General features: G+C 41.4%; 1 protein-coding gene across 1 annotated transcript in view; it reads left to right on the top strand.

Annotated features, from left to right (window-relative positions):
- The window catches only part of LOC132979781 (seizure protein 6 homolog), a 138882-nt gene that overhangs the window by 78385 nt on the left and 38828 nt on the right, over positions 1–21669 (top strand). Inside the window, exon 4 of the mRNA XM_061045604.1 lies at positions 10959–11148. Coding sequence (XP_060901587.1) covers positions 10959–11148 — 190 coding nt within the window. The remainder of the gene's footprint in view (positions 1–10958; positions 11149–21669) is intronic.

The following is a 21669-nucleotide window of genomic DNA, read 5'->3' as shown; positions in this document are numbered from 1 at the left end:
GGCTGCATTTTTCATAGGCCATCATAGTCACACACAAGTAGAATCAACAGAAGAAGCTTAACATATAATACAATATAAAAAACTGTTAAATGATGGTTTGATGTGTGTGATGTTGCTGACATGTGATGTGCTGTAAAGAGGTCATGGTCATAACGTCTGTTTCTATAAGAACATGCAGCAGTCACTATCAACTTTCTGTATTGCATTGTGGGTAAAGTGTATATGCGCAGACAACCTGCTGCATTGTGAACGTAAATGTTGACATACTTGCCTTGGTACATACTTGCGTGTTACTGGAGATGACGAGGCAGGGCTGATCTGTCGCCAGCTTTTTTGGCACGCCTTTTTGGATGCTATGCAACGGCAATGACAGGTCAAAGTGTGGGTAGTTGCGGACTCGATCTATTATTGTTTCTTCAAAACTTTCCAGCGTTGTCTTAGCGGCTCTCTGGTATCCCCGATGTTGTCACTTCTGGTCTCGTCACCATACAACTCTACACTGCTCCTAGAGGTCATATATGCATACTGCATCTCCGCAGGATACGCAAGGCTGTCATGCGTTCAAGTACGTCTAGTTAAAAGCGAGTATACTCAGGGCTTTAGATATGACAACGAAGGCGAGGAATGATTCTGCTGCATGACTTTTGACGTGTTTAAAATCATTAGAAGAACAACTGACTCACAAAGTCGTGCAATGCTTCAGGAAGACAGGGAAGTACAAATACTGTCATGATGTTAAGAAAGCAGGGGCGTCGATAGCGTAGCGGTCATGAGGCGCTCTGTGTAAAGAGGCTATAGTACTCATTACAGCGGCTGAGGGTTCAAATCCGATCCGGCCCTTTGATGCATTCATCCCTCACTACTCTACTCACTACTCTACTCCCAACACCTCCTATCTCTCTTCAGCTGTCCTATGGGATTAAGGCAAAAATCATCCTAAAGTACATAACTTTATAACATAAAGAAACATAACATCAATAAAAATACAATATATATCTTCCTAACCTATGTGGAACATATGCAGAGCTTTGCTAGTTTTCTTACTGCAAACTCTCCTTGTAGCTCATTGTTACTGAAGCAGTTGTTCTGTCCTTCAGTATAGAAGTACACATTTCATGAATTCATTACTTTGAGTCATCACATCCATTCCATATGTCCTTGTATCTTTTATGCTTTTGTAGATTAAGTGAACATATTTGAGATGTTGCCAGCCCACATAGGTGTGTTTAATAACAATAAAACCTTCTCATTCATTATTCAGTTTGGAGCTTTAACTTATTCCAGAAATAGTTTTCCGTTGTTGTTCTTTTTCCCTTTAAAGATGTCCTCCAGTGTTGGTGAAACTCAGCGGGGTTTCTCTTCTCTTTTTGTGAAGCAGACTTTAAAATCTCTTCAGTCTTGACCTCAAGTGCCTCAGACGACCCTCTGCACATCTGCATTCACACTGTCCACCAAGCAATGATTACCTGGCTGTCCCCCCTGGGAGAAAAGGAAAAACACTAAGAGAAAGAACTCTTCTCGTCTGGTCGCTGTGACACAATGTTCAATTTCCTTTCAAACAGCCAGACTAATCTGGAGCCTCTCTCTTTTGTGTTTGTCGCCGAGGCTCGGCTTTCAAAGCCGCAGGACGGCTCAAGGACAGAGCTGTGAAAGCACGCTGGAGTTTTTATTTATTTATTCTTTTACAGTTTTTCTATCATGCACAAAGAGAAGACTGAGCTGCTTTTATGTTGCCTGTATTGCGAGTCCATTAGCATGCACACTAGTGCAAAAAACTATTTGTTCAGGTGCTGAAACCCACACAAACTAAAACTTTACAATCCTGAACAAATGGCATTATTTCATTGTTTGCTAAATTATAGGACTTCTCAAAGTACTTTTCTTCTTCGATGTTGACGCTGTTTTACATCTTCATAATTAAAATATCACACAATGAATAACAATGACCAACAAAAGTGTGGTGTCCATGCTGACAAAGCACTAACTTGATTATGGTCAGATGGGAGTCCTTCTGTGTCTCCCGTAGTGTTTGTTTCTTGGGGTTTCTTTGGTGCATAATTGTTTGAAAACTCTTGACACTGTGGTTCTTTAGCAATTAAGTGTATTTGCAGTCCAAAAAAAAGTTGAAAAATAAAGTTTTAAACATGTTCGCTTGTGTGATGTGACAGGTTCAGGGAGCCGCCGTGCTACACTAAATTTCCGTCCATAAGAAGTTCAACTCAACTTAAGTACAGTAACAAAGTTTTGTTCTCCTCCTGAGTTTCTGTGGATACATTTATTAGTGCAACATCACTCTGCTTTTGGGATTTTACCAACATGAGCACACTTTCTTCTTTGGATATAATACACAGAAATAGAAGAACAATTAGTACTTAAAGGTAGGGTTGGTAATTTTCAAAAACTAGCATGATTTTGAAAGTAGCATTCCCTCAGTGCCACGTCTGCACCCATCCCCTCCCCTCTGTGCTCCCTCAAAAGCCACGCCCCCTCACTTACATGCACGAGCATCGCTTGCATTGTATAGAAATGTCGTCTCATGTCTCATTCGCGCTTTGAGTGTGGGCTCGTGCACGCAAGGGGTAGAAATCGAGGAGGGAGACAGGGAGGCGTGTGATTGGTTCATCAGATTGGTACCTCGTGGCAGACATTGGTCAAAGTTTTTACAGGCTTACAACTGCTACAGATGAAATATTTTCTTTATTCCTTTTTCAGAGCACATCAGTTTTTTTAATTTATGTCAGGACATAAAGACAATTTCAACCCAAATCTTAAAAAGTGTGCCTGGAGAAAATTATCAACCCTGCCTTTAAAGCACGACTGTCTGTGGATCAGTCTGTAAATATCCATCCATAAATATCTGTCCGTTAATGTATCATTTTTATACGGCATAAAACGTTTACCCAGGCTCTGATTTAATAAGTGCTGCTGGCAGCAGAGCTCAGTGTTTCTACACACGACCGTTTCATGTGTTAACCTTGATGAAATTACATGTAAATGACACCAGTGTGCTATAAAAAAAGGCACACGGGCCGTTATACACATCCATAGGTCCGTTATGAGTCAGTATATTACTGTTTATGTGGGAGATGTTGGATTACCCGGGCTCTTTAAACCTGTGCCTAACTGCCTCCTCCCCAACTGTCTCTTTAGCAGAAGTGTTGTTTCATGTTTTATTCTCCACATGCATCACAGGGACGACGCTGCTGTCCTGTCAGTTACAACATAATGTCATCATTTACAGCGTGAGATTCTGCAGGATCGAGACTCAATGGTGTCGGATTCTTTTTTTTAGAAGGATTTCAGCTGTTTATTTTAAACGTTTTATTTTAGTTGACATTGTGCAACAGCTCCTGCTGGCATGACTTCATTTGTTGTTCTATTTTTGTCTTGCTTCATTGTGATTGGCCCGGCTGAATCAGGGCTGTTAGACAACAGATTTTTATTTTGAGGTTTTTTTACATACTTTATTAATCCCTGTGGGAAATTCTGGTTTTACACTCTGTTATTGGGAGGCATGCTTCTCACACATGTAGGCCATTAATACAAGCACAAACAGGACCTGTGGACATTAACGGAGAGAAGTCAGAGTGGGGCTGCTGCATAGTTCAGCTGTTCAGAGTTCCTCAAGGCCACCTTGGCAGAACTCAGGAAGTGACCTCGCATCTCTCCAGCTAGCAGACCAACTTCCAAATATTGGTCCACACCGGGATTTGAACCAGCGACCCTCAGGTTCCCGACACAAAGCTCTACAGACTGAGCTACTGCCGCCCCAACATAGATATGACAGGATGAAAGTTTTTTCTTAACCTTTATTAATATTTCTCGTTTGAACATTGCACTTCTACTGTAAGTTTGAGCCCTAAATCTAGACTCTAAATAAGAAGTAGACAGAGCATTTAAATCAAGCCTGATTCCAGCTTTTAACAGAATATTAATTTAAATATATTATAAACACAGCAACTATGATGAAGCTCAAACTCGTAAAGAATGGATTAAACTGTTAAAACGTGTGAGAATAGAATTATAAAAGTGAGCAAATAAAAGGTCTACAATTAGATTTAAGTGTGCTGCAGTGTGTTTTAAAGTGGATTAGAGGCTGTTAACTGAATGCTGCATTTAATAGTCTTATCTGTGGTTGCTCATTAAGGCTGCAGAGATACTCGGGCTCTGAGACTGTCTCCACGCTTTAAAAAAAAGAAAAGAAAACGGGAACATTTGTGCAATCTATTGCATCAATCACTCTCGGGAGAATGATGAAAGAATTTTCAGTGCATTTAAAATGCAAGCGTGGAGTTTATTTATAATTAATAAGTGCTGTACAGTTCACTAATGTAAGCTGCTCGCTGGTTGATAGAAGCATTTTTTTTTATTGCCCGAGGCAGAAAGTGACCTGGAAACGGTCCATTTATTACTGATATGATGAATCTAATGTTTCTGTATGAGTAGTCGTGTAAGACAAAATGGTTCAGCTGATTTCTACAACACTCAATAGTTCATTCAGAATATTTCTCTAATTTATTTGAATTACAGGTTTTGAGAAAATTGTTTTTTCTTAAGAAAAAAGCCTGAAATTTCTGGTTTTAACAGAAAAACTGAGTAAAATAATAATTATTGTATCAATGCATGTCAACTAAGGGCTTATGACCATGTGTTCATTTTTCTCAGAAGTTTAGTTTTGATTAGTTATTGAATGCTATAAAAGGGGTAAAAAGCTGTGATTGACAGCTCTGTTGATGAATGAGGCTCCTGCAGCTCACTGTGCACTGGATTAGCAGAGTAGAGAACAAACGGAGAACCTCTGTAATCAAAGGAGTACCTTAAACCCAGTCATTGAACTTTCTATAACCTGCTTCAAATCAAACGAGAATCTGTTCTGCTGCGGCCTGAACCCAGCTGAGGGATCTTTGTTATCTTATTGGTATTATTAGTCAGCAGAAGGGGTGGGGCATCACTAGCACAGCTCCACCAGCCAATATCTATTGTATGGTGGAGCGTCCATCGTAGTGGATATATTGGCTTTATTTTATTATAATAGGAAGAGGTCAACACGCGTCGCCCTCAGTCAATGAACGTCCCTCGACTTCCATCCTTTTGTGCTCTTTTTATTTTCATTTTTGGAACTTTGTTTGAAACATTAGAGAAAGAATTATGTAACATTTTACACATAAATACAGCAGAAATCAAGTATATCCTGTGTAAATGTCTCTCTGAGTCCTGACTGTCTACAATGAGTGAGAAGCGTGGGTCCCGCTGTCTGTATTGTAGTCTGGCTGTGTTTACATGAACGGGGCGGCCTTGTGTATAAAGCTGTTTTAGTCAAGGACTCATTAAGAGGCTCATTAAAAGGCAGTGTGACTACCTTTCCTTCCAAAAAGTTTAAACTCTACCTGTTCACGTGTCTGGCTGTGGTCCTGACAGTTTGGACAGTTAGCGAGCAGGGGAGAAAAAAAACAGGATTTTCTTCATCAGTGGCCTCCTCTGACAGGCTCCGTCTATCTTGGTTCTCTCTCCGCTGTGACCTACTTCTCCTGCTCAAACAGATGTTCCCTCGACTCCACCATTTACTCACCTCCCTCTTAATTACTGCCGCTAATTAGCAGACACACACACACACACACACGTCTCCTTATAGGAACACATGCAGACTATACGGTATTTGGATCCCTTGACAGGGAATGGGAAATTACTGGAATATATTAAACCCAGCGTGATGCATTTAAGAGGCAGGTTCAGCAATTTATGGAGCTGTAATTATGGAGGGTGTTTGGAAATGTGGGAATGAAGAAGACGGGTAATTAGAGGTAAATATTTCTCTTTATTCTCTGCAGCATCTGGACTTCTTTCTGCAGGATAAGATCAACAAAGAAAAATATAACTTTCAACATGATTTTGCGTTACACTGGATCTCCGTCATGTCTCCTGTCTTCCTCTTTTAAGAAGTTTCGCCACACACACACACACACACACACACTCGAGCGCGCACACACACACATAGTTTCACTTTGATCCATTAGTCAACACCATATCCCAGGGTTCCATCTGTCCCTGTTTTGCTCTCATCCTCCTCGCCGTCCCTCAAAGTTGTCGGCTTATATTTAATGAGGGAGTGTCAGTTGAATTATTCAGCTGTCATTTGTTGCTTTTATAAAGTAAATGGATGTCAGAGAGGCTTTTCTCTTTTACACCACGGTGCTCACGCTTCTCAGTTCTCTGCAGCGTCGCTGCGGGAGCCGGGAGGTTTTCATGAGGATTTAGATATTCACTGTGTAAATATGTTACTAATGGAACAAAGAGGAGTGTGTTTCAGTGGAGGAGGGCTTTCAGATAGTGTGACACACACAGCGGCTGCCTTATTAGAGTTATATCTTACTTCATACAACTGAATTATCTTTTGATTTAAAGGTAGCGTTGATCATTTTCTCCAAATACACTTTTTAAGATTTTGGTTGAAGTTGTCTTTAGGTCCTGACAGAAATTAATAAATCATGAGCTCTGAAAAAAGGACAGAGAAAATCTGTCATCTGCATCAGTTGTAAGCCTGTAAAAACTTCAACCAATGTCTGCAACGAGGTACCAATCTGATGAACCAATCACACGCCTCCCTGTCTCCCTGCTCGTTTTTACCCCATGTATGCATGAGCCCGCACTCAAAGCATGAGCTGAGGTCCGCTTCTGGAGCAAAGGTGCTCTTGCATGTAAATGAGGGGGCGTGGCTTTTGAAGGAGCACAGAGGGGAGGGGGTGGGTGCAGATGTAGCACTGAGGGAATGCTACTTTCAAAATCACGCTAGTTTTCGAAAATGACCAACCCTGCCTTTAAGGGCGCGGTCACACTGGCCATCCGTACCGTGCTGTACCCAAGCACGATTGCCCCCCGCAGCGCCATTTCCACGCTGGCCGGCGCGGCCCGCGGTCACACTACACAGGACTATCCGTGCCTAAGCACGATTACCTCTTGTACATAACGTCTTAATACAACACATGCACGCTTTATGTTATTATGAAGCGTGCTCAGTTTACAAACAGGCGGACGAGAGAGAGAGAGAGAGAGAGAGAGAGAGAGAGAGAGAGAGAGAGAGAGAGAGAAAGAGACGCGCAGTCGAGTCCGCATCTGCACATCAGAGAAAAACACAGAGAGCATGAGAGCTACTTTACTGACTTTGCAGCTTATTTTAAGCCATTTTAATCAGACACAGCCATAAATAAATTCAAAAATAAAATAGACGCGCGGACGCCCGCACATCAGAGTACAACACAGAGAACATGACAGCTACTTTGTGGCTTATTTTGTGTCATGTTAGTCAGATACAGACATGAAACTGTGGATTTCTCCATAATGAAGGCTGTCAGCGTTGTGTACCCGCGTGCTCGTGCATGAAGTGTACCGTGCCGAAGCACACCTCTCCGAAGTGTGCCAAAGCCAAGGAAGTGTACCGTGCCTGAGCACGATACGGAGTGGTCACACTGGTCAAACGAACTGAACTTTAGCGTTGAAGCGTGCTTGGGCACGGTACAGATGGCCAGTGTGACCGTGCCCTAATTGATTTCATCATCCATTGCGCTGCCTATTGCACCGAGGGCATTTTTTTATCATGTGTTTTTATCATGCAGAAATGTACCAGAGGGTATTCTTTGCATTCTCAGGACCTCTTTATGCTCTCTGTCCCAAACCCTCGAAGAGAAACTGGGAGAAAGAATAGTAAAAAAATTAAAATGTCAGAAAAAATCCTGAGTGCTGGAGCTGGCTGACAGGCTAATATTCTGAAATCCATAAAGTGAAAACATCGGTTCATAAGGCTGTTTGAGTCTTTCACTGCTTTTGTCCTTTTGCTGCTTTTGTATGGACTAAAAAGAATGAACAGGAGTGGGATTGAGAGCGTCAGAAGACGATTTTAGGGCTGTCATTGTGGCCTCTTGTACAATTGGTCGTATAATCGTGCTGCAAACAACAACAGCAAAAAAGCTTTTGCACCCACTTCAGTCGCTTTCAATAGCTTCACAGGTAACGTGTGGACTTGTCTTTATTTCCTCAGATAGCTGAAGTTGCTTTTTCTACCGCCAGTTATTCAGATATAAAAGTGCACCGTGATGCATTATGTTGTTGGTAATAACTCTTTCTGCAGTCGTGGGTTCAGCACTCATGATTATGTTTGTGAGGTACAGCTATACAGAAGCTGGACCGGTGCCAGACCAAATTGGATTATGTCTCCAATGTTCCCTCAAGTGTTTTATTATCCCTGAGCTGAAGGCATAATGTGATTACTCTGTGATGCCCTTTGTTCAGCGCACTATTATCCTGATGCTGTGTCCATGAGTTCATTAACGGCACATTATGACTTGTTATACACAGCGGCGCTGCAGAGGCCGAGCTCCAGCACTGTGACTCACTCATGATGCGTTCAGGCTCCTACTGAACGTGGGCTGGAAGTAATGTTTCAATATAAACGAGAGCAATTGAATAATGGACCGTGGGAACAATATTATATAAGCGATATTAAGTGGGTTTAAGTGAAACAGTCATCGATCCCTCCCTCATTTTCTTACATTTTTAGCCAAGAGGAAAACTTTGAACCGCTGTTCTGGACTGCCTACATGTGACAAGAGTCACCAAATGTTTGAGTGAAAACATCTGATAATGTGGCAAGAAGTTAGACCAAATAAATAATAACATGATGCTCTAGCTTTCACTACCAATCAGGTTTTGGGTGCATCTTCATCAGTGGCTTGAGTTTGCTCAGTTTTCATGAAGATAGCTTAGTTATCTTCTTCTCTTTCTTACTCACTTTGAGACCTTACATTCCTCCGGTCCAGTCCTCCGAGGGAAAGAGCCGGTTAGTTCTTCAGAGTAAATATAAAGCTGAGTCAACTCTTTTACGAAAGTGAAAAAGTACAGGCTCCGAAATGTACTCACAACGTAAAGATAGAAGCTCTCAGTTGCTGTGGCACAAACAGTGCATGACGGCTGCAGAAAGTCTTCATCGTCTTATAATTCTTGGTCAATCATTTCAATCCCTGCTCTGCTATAGGCATTGGCAAGGTAGGGCAATTTGTCTCCCAATTGCTTCGCCCGCCCCACTAAATCATCTCGCTTCACCTCATCAAGATGAATTTTTGCATTCAACAATATAACTGCTGACATTGCTGTGATTCATGCATCAACACAAAAGCAGCTTCTCATAATCTTCCAAAAACTGTTGAAGACATATTTCACTTCTGGATGCAGCCTGCTCTTCCTCGATGGCAAAATTCTGAACTGTGTGTGTATTTTCAACCATCATGTAAACTATAGATTTAATCTTTTCATACGGATATCACTTCAAGTCGTCTTTTATAATCTACACAGGAAGACACTCTGTGTTTATCGTCCTGACAAAAAGTCTGATCTTGCATGTTGTTCCATGACGCTCTTGTCCCGTCAGTGGATCCCCATCCTCACAGCTTTCCTCTGCAGCTCCTCTCAGGAGATGTGTGGATTCATCTCCCGGTGAGGAGCGACAGGAGGCAGCAGATATGATCTGTGGGGGGCCACGTGGAGACCAGACGCCTCCTTCATTTTATCGCTTGAATAAAGATATACCTGCCGCGATGAAAGCTGATAAAAGCCACATTTTTCACCAGATTAGCTGTCAGCAAAGGAGACAAGCTGACAATTATCTTTCCTATCTGTGGTGTAATCACTGAACTATACTCTGCCCACTTGGCTTTCTCCATATTCCTCTTTTTTGATTTGTGTCTGAGCATCAGCAAAGCTTTCAATGCAGATATTTTGATAATGGTGAAAGAAAAAAAATCCATTATTTTAATCACTACAGAAAGCATGCGAAGGTTGAGGCATCACTCTGCTGGTCAACATTCTTCACAGATTTTTATCTTTGCGTGAATGAAAGTGCAAACACGCCCTTGAACTGTGCAGGTAATAACCTTTTCATCACAAATCGTAAGTGCAAATCATTTCAGATAAAATTAATCTTCAACGAGGGCACCCTGCAGCAGTTTAATAAAAAAGGAGCATTTCATTATCTGATCTGAATTTGGAGTCCCTCTGCTGAATGCTGCACGCTGCGGCGACAATAATGGCTGCCACTCTGAAAGGATAAACTCTGTGCGAAGCCTTTATGCCAATTTTGAAATTATCCTGAATAATGTGGCGGGGGGGGGGGGGGGGGGGCAGGCTGCTGTAAAGTGTGAGCGAGTTGGGTGCAATTTTGATGTGAATGACTGTAACTGCAAATACATATTATGTAAATAGATGAATTTCCATCTGATTTCCATATGCATGGAGTGACAGGCAGAGAGAGGCTGTTTGTGACCAGCTTTCTACTCAGATTGTAAGATTTATAAACAGCACCACTTCCTGAAGTGGTCATTCACTACTTTCGCCTGCTCAGTGTCTTGGTGAATCTAAGTCAAGGATCGCATTTGTTTTTCAAATTATAAAGACATAGCTTAAGCTTGAAAGTTTCTTCTCTTCGGATACAGCTGCTCCACTTGGCTTTTAAGGAGGGTCCAGCTGCAGCCTTCAGACTGCACTCGTTTGCTTTTCTATTTTTTAGTAATGAAGGAAGTCAAAGCAGCTGCAGACTACAAACCATGTTAATCCAAAACATGCTCCCTCGTACAAAACGCCTCTGTAGCTGATGATTACAATAAACCATATGAGAAGTTTGGGGCCAGGCCAACGGAACAATCACACCCATGGTCATTATATAAACAAGCACTGAAAGTAATGGATCAGAAATCCGTCCAAAAGCACCATCGCCTCATTCTAAAGAAACACACTTAGTTTTGACCATTTTGTCAGCGTGTAAACAACCTCGCTCCTGAGACAATCTGTCAACTGGTAAACAAACCAAATGGTGACATCAGTTTCCCTCTGGCATCCTCAATCTGTATCGTTCTCTGTTTTGTGTTTTTCGATGACACATTAATGGTCCTTTCCCTTTCTCTGTTTCCTGTCAGGTCATGAACGTGAATCTGTCCGAGGGAGACAAAGTGGTGTTTGAAGACGTGGGCCACAGGGAGAACACCATGCTGGCCAACGAGTCCATCCTCATGAGAGGGTTGGTGGTACGAAGCCACAGCAACCAGATCTCCATCCGCTTCCACAGCCCGAGGTCTCAGGCTGCGTCGGTGCTGCTCAGATACCAAGGTAATCTCAGTCCACCTACATACTGGTCAAATAGAACAGAGGCCCTAAGACAGCGGTATACTTGACCTTGCACAACTCAGGAGCCACATTGATGAAAGCCACCATCCAAAAACCTCTTTATCCCCCCACCTGCTGTACCTTGCCGTTGTCATGTAAATAAATGTGCTGCAGTCTGCAGAAAACTATAAAACGTGACTGGATGCAGCAGCACATTATGGACTGTTATTCTTGGGATTAATGCATTTGACAAACATGCAATGCAACACAAACACATGAATCTTTTATTACTGAGTATGGGTATTGAAAGAGGCTCATTAACTCAGTTGTAACTTTTTGTTTGCTAAAACAGAGTTTGGAGTTTTAACAGTATAATGTATGAATTGAACTTGCATCATATGTACAGTCTGGATTCACTTAATTAAAACTATTCATCATTTATAATTTGATTTTTTTAATGAATAGCCTTATTGCAATATTAGAGTTATTTAATATTAATGCATTTAATAACTTTGCTGCTTAATCTTGAGCACAGCATCACTCACAGAGCAGCCACAGTGAGCCTTAATAACGATATGATTTTAAAACAACCAAGGTGTGGAAACAATAAGGAGGAAGAGCAGAGGACTAATGTGAGAACACTCATAACATGTCCATCCATGGATACTGTCATGAATAGAGAAATGAGCTGCAGAGACCAAAACACTTATTTTGTTCCAAAGTGTAAACATGTTTATTTCTGATGTAAAGTTGAACATTTTAACATGGCGGCATTTACTCACTTTGCCTCAAGTGGACACGGAAGGAACTGCAGTCTTTGAGATGGTTGGCTTTATTTTCAAACATGGAGGTTTGCATGTATTTCAAAGTAAGAGCACACCGCCTTTATGAAAACTAGATCCTGTATTAACAAATAACTATATGGTTAAAATCCAGTTTAGTGTCACAGGATGTCACAGGCCTGAAAAAGTTTATGACATCATAATCCTTTGACAAAGCAGGAATTAGTCAAATGGTCATTAAGGTCATATGAAAGATGACCTGTCCTGAATGGTCTGTATTTGTTTTGACCGGAGAAGGTTGGCGGTTGAAGGGCACACAGCTGTTTTAGACGCCCCTCGGTTTGCGAGGCAAACAGAAAACCAACAGGTGTTGCAGCGATGGAAGCGGGCAGGAGAAGTGGTTCAGATAGAAGTGATTGTACCCGACCTAAAAAGCCTCTGCATGTTTCTAATAAGCTCCACGAGCAGAAACGTGCTCAAACTAGGATCAATATTGGAGATGCTTTTGAAAAATGGAGAGAGGTTAGAACACAGAAAGGTTTACAGACCGATGCAGAGCTGGATAAACACTGAAGCTTCAGTGTCCATGTCATGGTAACCTGCGTGCACAGCCACCCTAGAGAGGAGGGGGTGGAGGGAGACAGCTCTCTTCAATGTTTTTTATAATTGGACTTCAGGACCCATTTTAAACACTACATGTCAGAGTTACATTTTGCTCCTTTAATGGTTTTGTGAAAAGAAGCCTGTCTGTATTCCTGGCGTGTGCAGGTGATGAAGAGTTGAGTGTGTGTTATCACTCGTTAACAAAATGTGTAGTTGCTGTCAGACAGAAAATGACTTGTGCTATCAATCAGTCAGTTGATGAACTAATAAATTGTCTTTGTAACTGCTTTACTCACCAATTACTTTACGGCAAGAGACACAGACTGTTGAGAGACTTTATCCTGCGGCGTGATAATGACAGAGGAGTAAAAGTGAAAGCCATTTTCTGCAGCCGTTTGGATTCCTTCAGAGAGAAAACCCATGAAGGGTTTCTTTGTGTGAAAGTGTGGTGAGGAGACGGGGTCAGCTGTGGCGCCTGTTGGTCAGATTGCCTCTTCTAAAAGCTGTGCAGAGATTCTTCCTTAATGATCCCTGGTTTCTCTCCATTTCTCCTGCTTTCCATTATATCTCTCCAAAGCCCAGATGGCTCCTGCAAACTTCTCCTCAGATTAAAAAAAAAGGTAGCACCAACATCATTACCTGCTGCTTAAAAGCAATCTGTGCTGTGTCTGCTGGCTTCTGACCACCGCTGGCTAGAAGAGAAAAGGATTGGATAAAGCCTTGATAGCTGAGTCTTGAGTGTGTGTGAGTTTGTAAAATATGGAAAATTTGGTTTTTAATCGACCTTAGACAAACCCCTTTTTATTTATTTACAATTATTTATTGTTAAGTGGTTGTAATTATTTAAAACATGACATACACTATGCAACAAGGACCTCAATATTTGAAATTTAAAACTGCAACAAAAGTAATGCTAAACTCTGTAGCAATTAAAAAATATATACTGTTTATGTTAAACTGAATATTCCCAATAATCAGTTTCTCCAGGAAGTATCTCTCATTTTCTTTTATTCTGCAGCTGCGCACAAGCCCAACACGCATGTACAGTATAGGAACATCAGTGTAGCTGTGGTAGGAGAGATGTCGGAGGGTTCATGTCCTGACGAAGAGAAAACACTACTGAGTGTCTTCTGATTATTTCAAATTAAGGATAAGAAGTTAGACCCTGAAATACCTTCTTCAAAATGTTGATGAATACGATTATTTACATTTCTCTTCATACTAATTTATGGTGCTACTGTTTAATTAGCACTTCATTATTGTTGGATCAAACGGTGAACTTTTATGCGATCTGTTTGAACAGACATGCGTAAAATAGCATCAAAATCTAGATTATTTTAAAGATGTTTTTTTGGCCATTTTTGCCTTTATTGGATAGGACAGCTGAAGAGGAACAGGAAATGTTGGGAGGAGAGAGAGGGGGATGACATGCAGCAAAGGGCCGAGGTTAGATTCGATCCCATGACCGCTGCCAGGAGGACTGCAGCCTACGTACATGCAGCACACGACATGACCACTAGGCCATCTGGCGCTCCCAAAATAGAGATTTTTAATCAAGAAATATTGTGGGGGGAGAATCCTCCAGACTTCCCTGAGTTATGCCCTGAAAGCCCCATGATGTCCTCATATCTTAGCTAGTTGTAGTAATCTAGATTCAAATATTTATATTCATATTCATAGCTAACTTGAACAACATAGTGTCAGATACTTTGCGCTCCCTGAACTACAAAGAAAAATGTTATGTGACACACATCAGAAAAAGAAAATAAAATGTGCTCAAATCTTTACAAAGAAAACTGTCTCTAGTAACTAACTCTTGGGTTTAAGACTGGCTCTCTGTGCAGTTGAGTTAAATAAATCCTCAACACTTGGGACTGAATCAGGTCACATCTTTAATAGAAAGAAAACACAGATAAATGTGTTGATGTGTTGTTCAAACAATCACAGGTAGATACAGAGTGTGTTTGTGCTCTTTGTCAAGGTTTGTGTCTCCGTGTTTGCAGGAGGAGATTGATTTTAAAAGAGAGAAAAAGCACTAAACAAGTCAATCCTCCCATCCTCGACACAAATACTCCCCCTTTCTCCATCTCTCTCTCTCTCACACACACACACACACACACACACACATATTGCTTTATTAAATTCTCCTCTCTCCTCTGAGACAATCTATTCTCTGCTCGTCGCTGCTAACAGCTGGATCAGCAGGAAAACCTCATCCTATAGAAAACACACACAGGGACACAGACACACACACACACACACACACAACCCTGCTGTATTGATAGAGACATACAGAAGAGCAGCCTATAGATGCAGGCCCCTGAAAAAATGCAATAATAATTGACTGCTGTCGATGTTTCCAAGTCAGTGTTTTGGAAAAAAAAAAAACACCTAGCGAGCTATAACTGAAAGATTACCCTTGTTTTATATGTTTCCTATTTGCCCCGATGCAAACTGAACAGTTTTCAAAGATCTTTTGTACTCTTCAATTGTTTTTTCAAGATAGTGTTACTTGATTCTGTGTTTGTTGTGCAATAGAATCATGGTGTTCATATTTTTCTACTTATCAAAAAGTATTTTATGTGGATCTGGAGTAATGTGGATAATGTGCAATTTGTTGTGTTTTGTTGGTGTTTCCTGTTGCTATGTGCTTCTCTGTTTACTACTATTTACTACTGTGGAGGGGACAAAAAAGTATTATATCGCATCGCATCACATCATATCATATCAGATTTTAATTTTTAGTTATCCTTTATTCTAGCAGGAGAATCCAGAACACTTTTCCAGAGATTCCCTGCAGCAACAGAATAAAATATAGAACAAGATAAAAACATGTAAAACACTAAAAGAATTACAAATAAACACATAAACAATGATTCTTGCAATCCCATGCCCTTGTTAAAAAGTCACATTTTAAAACAGTTTCAATTACTTTCCATTATTAGTTCAGACACCGGCTCTTTAAGAACACTGTACGATACCAGAGAACGCAGATCAGCCGTCATTTGAAAGTTATTTCACATTAAAGGTGCAGCCACACTAAAAGCACTCTTTCCCTATTCAGTCCCCCAACCGTTGGTAAGTGACCCAGTTTTGAGATCTGATGTAGGGATTCAGATGTTTGTAGACAGAAGAGAAGTCAGGTAAGGATGGAGTGGACCAATGAATGGCCTGTAAATAAACAGAATACTGTACTGCTTTCTATGTTGACCCAACGAGGGCCGGCCTACAGAGTGATACAGGTCACAATGGTGAGAAAACTGTCAATGTCATCTCTTGACGGTTGCAGTTGCATGTGTATCAAAAGAGTCTCCATAGATCCAAAACTGGTAACACTGTTCCCTGCATGCACATTTGTTCTATTGCAACTCAAACAAATATCAAAGCTCCTTTTAAATGTGGTGATGAAACAGACTGAGATATATATCATGATTATTTTTTATGAGCTTCAGAAGAAAACTGGACCATCAGAAAGAGGATTGACTTGATCCATGTGTTTATTATTATGATGCATTTTGTCTGATGAGGAGACTGTAGACAGTAAAGCAGCACCCATCGTCTTTTTTACCAGCGCTCTGCCTTTCTTGTGCGGGCGTTCCGATCGCGCAGGTTGAACGCTTTTCAAAGAGGCTCTGATGACGTCACTGGCACTCTTTTTCCTAATGTATGATATTCCCCGTAGTTTTGCCTCCTACAGATCGTGTCTTGTAGCCACATCATCTGTGCTCCGTGTCTGATCGGGTGAAAAACGATCTCAAATATAAAAGCTGCAGTAAAAAGTACAGAGGCTGTTGTCAAAAGACTGTTGTCAGACAGGACAGATGTGCAGTGCTTTTTTCCTCAGCGCACAAACGCTCAGTGCAAGCGCACAGCCAGCGTTTTCCTGCCTGACAAAAACGCTATGTGGACGCGGTGCCTAAGATATGTACTGATTTGTCCTCAGGGGGGCGCCATAACCGACACAAAGGTTCCTCAAAGGAGCTTCAACACATTTAAGACTTATAATAGTCATTTTTTAACACCAACAGACGAGCATATAAACAATGTTAAGATTGAACTAACGGGTGTTCCCACATGTTTAACTCCGACACCTTGAGTTTGACACTGCCCTCACAAACTCCGCAGAAATCCTCCATTTTGTCCTCCGCCGTTCACATCCCTGCAGCTAGCTCTCCTTCCCTCTCCGGCCTTTTGTCTGAAACAGTGGAAGAAAACACTGTTGATCAATACAGTCAGTGTTTCTGGATTGCAGGGAAGCGGTGCGTGTGCTTGCTGAGATAGGATTCATCACATCGAGTTGCTGTTGCCACTTATTGTTCTCCTGCAGAGAGAGGAGCGTGCCGGGCCGGCTGAATGACAGACAGGCGGACCGTGTGTGTGTGATTGCATTCATGCCTGAACATGCTCGTACATGCCCACATCGGCTTGCCTGGTGTCACTACTGACATGCATTCAACATCCTGCTGGAAAAGCTAACCACATCCCAAAGTCAATATTCCTACTGATCAGGCTGCTTGAATATGGCTCACACAAAGGCAGGCTGCGGTTTAAATGTCATTTTGTTGTTTGGAGTGTGGGGTGACCCACAGAGGCAATCACGTCATTTTAATACAAGACACATTTTAAACATATAGCTCTTAATGTGAACACTGTTTGTACCTGTACAGATCCAAAGATTTATCTGAAGGATTAAATCTAACTCTTATTTTTGTGATTGATTTTTGAGGTGCTGCTTGTCAACAGGCAAGGCAGGCAATTGCACGGGGCCCCACAGGGCTGATATGTAAACTAAAGCAGCTACCCATAATGTGCAAATTTTGCAATGACAGTAGGAAACCTCTCTAAGGAGGCCCCATCTGACAGCTTTCACTCTCATTGCCCTGCTGAACACTGGTTGGATTAGTTGTTTTGTTGTAGACACAGACAAATTACAACAACAGGAAAAATATATCATATTTGGAACCAAGTGATTGGCTACTTCGGTTTAAAAGGACTGGTGTTAATATCTATTACTCTAATCTATGTAGAATATATTTGAAAGAAAAGTGGATATTGCTTCCTCTATCACTGATATAAAATGTTGAGTAATCTTGGGTTTGACTCTTGCATCAGGAGGGCTGCTGGGATACAGAGCTGAGTGTGGAGCAGCAGATGGTTCAGCTCATTCTGCTCCTCTGATAATTATAAACCATTGACATGCTGACAAATTAATTTAAAACGGGCATGTATCTACTATTCTTTTTGCTTATGATGGAGATGTAATTGCACCAGGATTGTTTCCCTTAATTAATTAAGGGGGAGTCAAATTGATTTATTTTTTCCTGCATTAAATTACTGCAATATTAGAAATTAGCGTGAATAGCAGCATGCACAAATAGGTTTTACTTTTAGATGAGTCTGTGAAGCGTGAAAAAGACACGGGATCATCTCTTTCCCAGCAGCTTAGTTCAGCTGCAGAGGGAAGAAGACATTACAGAATCATGACTTTGTGATCCAATTTCTCTGAGATTGCTCCTGACTTATTCAGTAATACCGTTAATGATTTTGTGGAGCTTTGATGTGCAGCCTCCTACGTGTGTGTGTGTTTTGTTTTATTAACGTTCACCTTCAAAACAGTAACTTCATCTGGCAGAGCACAGGAGTTGTTGGTCAACCACTACTTCAGTTGTGATTCCTCACAGGATCCCTAAAGATAGACCTTAGTGCGTTTTTTTAAAAACCAGACAGTCAATCCATCGATCCTTCCAAATCCACCAGACTCCATTGACAAAAACAGTAATGCCACCCTGCAGAACTCAGGAGTTGCTGCTCTTCTGCAGCCTCCATTGGTTAGTTTATAGGATTTAGACCACATTAAGACCACCAATTATGTAAAAAAGTTTACATGCAGGCAGACATAAGAAAAAACTGTCTATGCATGTCAGCAGCCATCGTACAAAAGCAGAAGTGTCATCAAGTCTGGCTTTGAAATGGAAATCTTTTAAATCTTTTATTAATTAGTAGAGAGCAGTGAGTCAAGAGGTTATGATGCTCCTGTTATTTATAGTCTCTCTGTTTAAGCACCTGAAGGAGTAATGTATCATCTCCATAGAAACTGGAAAACATCAGGGCGTCGGATGGACTAGCAGAGTATCTCACGCGCCCCGTGTCTGGAGGCTATGGTCCTGGTCGCAGCGGCCGGGGGTTTGAAACTGACCTCGTCCCTTTGCTGCATGTCGCCCTTCACTCTCCCCTCACAACATTTCCTGTCTCTCTTCATAGGCAAAAAGCCCCCCCTCCAAAAAAAGAACGTGTAAAGCATGTCAACATGAGAGTAAGCATGGAGGTGGATTATTTTTCCAAAGTGACACTCAGGTGTGTAGATGATTTTCACAAACAAAAACTGGAATAACAGGGAGTTTGAATTTGTTTTCCGTGAATGGTTCACTTCACAGCCCAAGCTCTGCATGCTTTTGCATCTTTGTTTGTGTGTCTCACTTTCCTCCGTTTTGACTCAGACATTGCAACATGGCAACATAATGATGACAAATCTCTCAAGAGAGAAAATGCATTTCCTTTTACTTTTGAAATATTTATCCATATACAGTCAGGCCATCACATATAAGTTGCATATAGGTGTCCTGCTCCAAGATCTGATTTTGTACCTTGCATCCCTGTGCTAAAAACAAACTTCAGCTCCATGCAGCTTATTGCAGTCCAAAGTTGAGTGCACAGTAAAACCCTCCCATATGAGGGAGGTTGTGACATTGTGTGAAATTGAATTTCTTCACTGAAGGATATTTCCCACCCACAGTGTCCTGTCCTGCACCCGCCTGTCACGCCCGATTATTCTCAACGAGCTCTGATGAGCGAGGCGTAAATGAATCCTCTCTGTCAGCTTCTTTATTGATGTCCAGGCGCGCAGGAAGATGTATCTATTTTTCATCAGTCCATGTAAAATGCAAGACTGCTAATAGACCATTTGTCTCTGTTAGCAAAAGGAAATTTCACTGTGCTATAAATAAAGAACATCTGCGGAGACTGTCAGGATGCCAGACAGTAAACTGAAGGTGGAAAACTTTATTTAAAAAGGCTGGAGCAGAAAACTGGGGCGATGTCTGCAATCAAAACTTTCTCTGTATTATGAAATACAATTAAAGGGTCTTAAGCATGTTGAAAATATACATCGGGCGGCTGTGTTGGTCGTACCTCAACTGGAAAGTCGGGGGTTCGATCCCCAGCTCCTGCAGCCACATGTCCGATGTGTCCTTGGGTAAGACACCTAACCCCAAGTAGCTCCTGCTGCTTTGTTGGCTACGTATGAATGTGTATGAATGGATTAGTTACTTCAGATCGTCACTTTACAAAGCAGCCTCTACCATCAGTGTGTGAATGTGTAGGTGTGACATGACCATTTAACATTTTTAGATATTTACATCTCTAAATGCATGAATATTAGTTTCCTTTAAAGACATAATTATGCAATATTCTGAATATTAATATAGCATAAATCAAAGAAACCCTTCAGTATGTACATTTATTGTGGAGGAAAGACTTCCTAAAGAGAATCAGAATTTGATTTCAATTTCCGATACTTTGCAATATGCATAAGTTACTTAATACCATAGCTATTAAAAATGATTTATAATGTCAAATCGTAACTCGTCCTGGGCGCTCACTCCCTTCACTCATTTTAAGTGTAACTTGCCCATTGCTGCTTTCTGTTTTGCTCGCGACAGCTTTAGGCTTCGGGGAACAACCTACTAGCCAAACATCTACAGGTGCAGAGGTATTTGTGATTACGGAAATTTAAGGGAAAGAAAATGACATTTTTACTATATTTAATGTATAGTTTTGTCTAAACAAATATTGCAATACTTTGTCGTATCACTTGCTTTTGCACAGCCCTAATGTAAAAGGTGTTGCTTGAGTGGGCTGAATCTGATGCTCCACATGACTTTAAACAGGGTGTCAGGGTCAGAAAACATGATGAAAAATAAAGAAATTGCAAAGCTGGTCTTTTGTCTTTTGGTGCTTCTGAACATCTTGTAAAGTGACTTTTCCAGCAGCTTTTAATTTGCTGCAGTTTTCCCTCTCCTGCTGTGTCGAAGTGGCTCTCGTTGTAATATAGTTATTAATTAAATGTTTCTAATAAGAGGGGCCAAAATGGTCTAATCTCTCTCTCTCTCTCTCTCTCTCTCTCTCTCTCTCTCTCTCTCTCTCTCCACATCCTGTCTCCCTCACAGACACAATTTCCTCTCTATCAGCCGCTATGAATTAGTTTCAGCAGCCATTTGTACAAATTTCATTCCTAGTTCTGCATGCCACATTTTCCAGACATTGAAACAAGACAGAATGTGACTTGCAATAACCCGGAGTTATTTCATTTTCAGGCATGCTTCTTAATTTGTGGTAGCACAAAAACCTCCCAGATATAGACATGTTTTCGCCAATTTTATGACTCAAGTTTCGAAAGTTTAATTTTGAAGCTGAACGGTGGCCATATTGGAAATACTGTGTCGTCCACACAAAGCGGTGGAGCTGAGGCGGGCCAACCGCTTATCAAACCGCTACTATGCACCCGCTTGCAGTCAGATAAGTCACGCCCCTATTTATGCATTACTCTTCTCTCATCCTTATCCAGACAGCTGAAACATATAAAGCAGCACTACACGTATTGTCATATCCACAGTTGCTGTAACGGGAGCATGCAGATGTCATATTAAATCATGATAGGCCACGCCCACTCAGTCCTTTGATATGTTGTTAACAGCTAAATGTTTTCTATGTTTTGTAGTCGTTATAAAGGTTTGTTTTAAACTATTTTTTGTGGATGTTTCATGTGACTCTTAACTTTTATATCGTGTATGCCAATGTTGCACAGGCTCTATAAAAAGCCTATGTACGCCCTGCAGTTTTCCAGGGGACACCTATGGATACTAGCATCCTTGATTGGGAAACCCTGCATCAGAGTGTGTAGCTGCTGCATCTTCACCTCATGAGTTCCTTCATGGTCCCTGTCATTACAGCCTCCACACGTCCTCTCACTGCCCCCTAGGAGCAGCTGGCCATCAGAGAAGGAGGGCTCTGGTTGCTCCTGGGTGATTTACCTCCGTGTGGGGGGTCCATTACTCCGTCCCATGTTAGCCTAATTGAAAGA

The sequence above is a fragment of the Labrus mixtus genome, chromosome 9 (assembly GCF_963584025.1).
Source record: "Labrus mixtus chromosome 9, fLabMix1.1, whole genome shotgun sequence".
Classification (NCBI taxonomy): Eukaryota; Metazoa; Chordata; class Actinopteri; order Labriformes; family Labridae; genus Labrus; species Labrus mixtus.
Note: the sequence above shows the minus strand (reverse complement) of the source record. Positions and strands in the feature narration are given on the sequence as shown.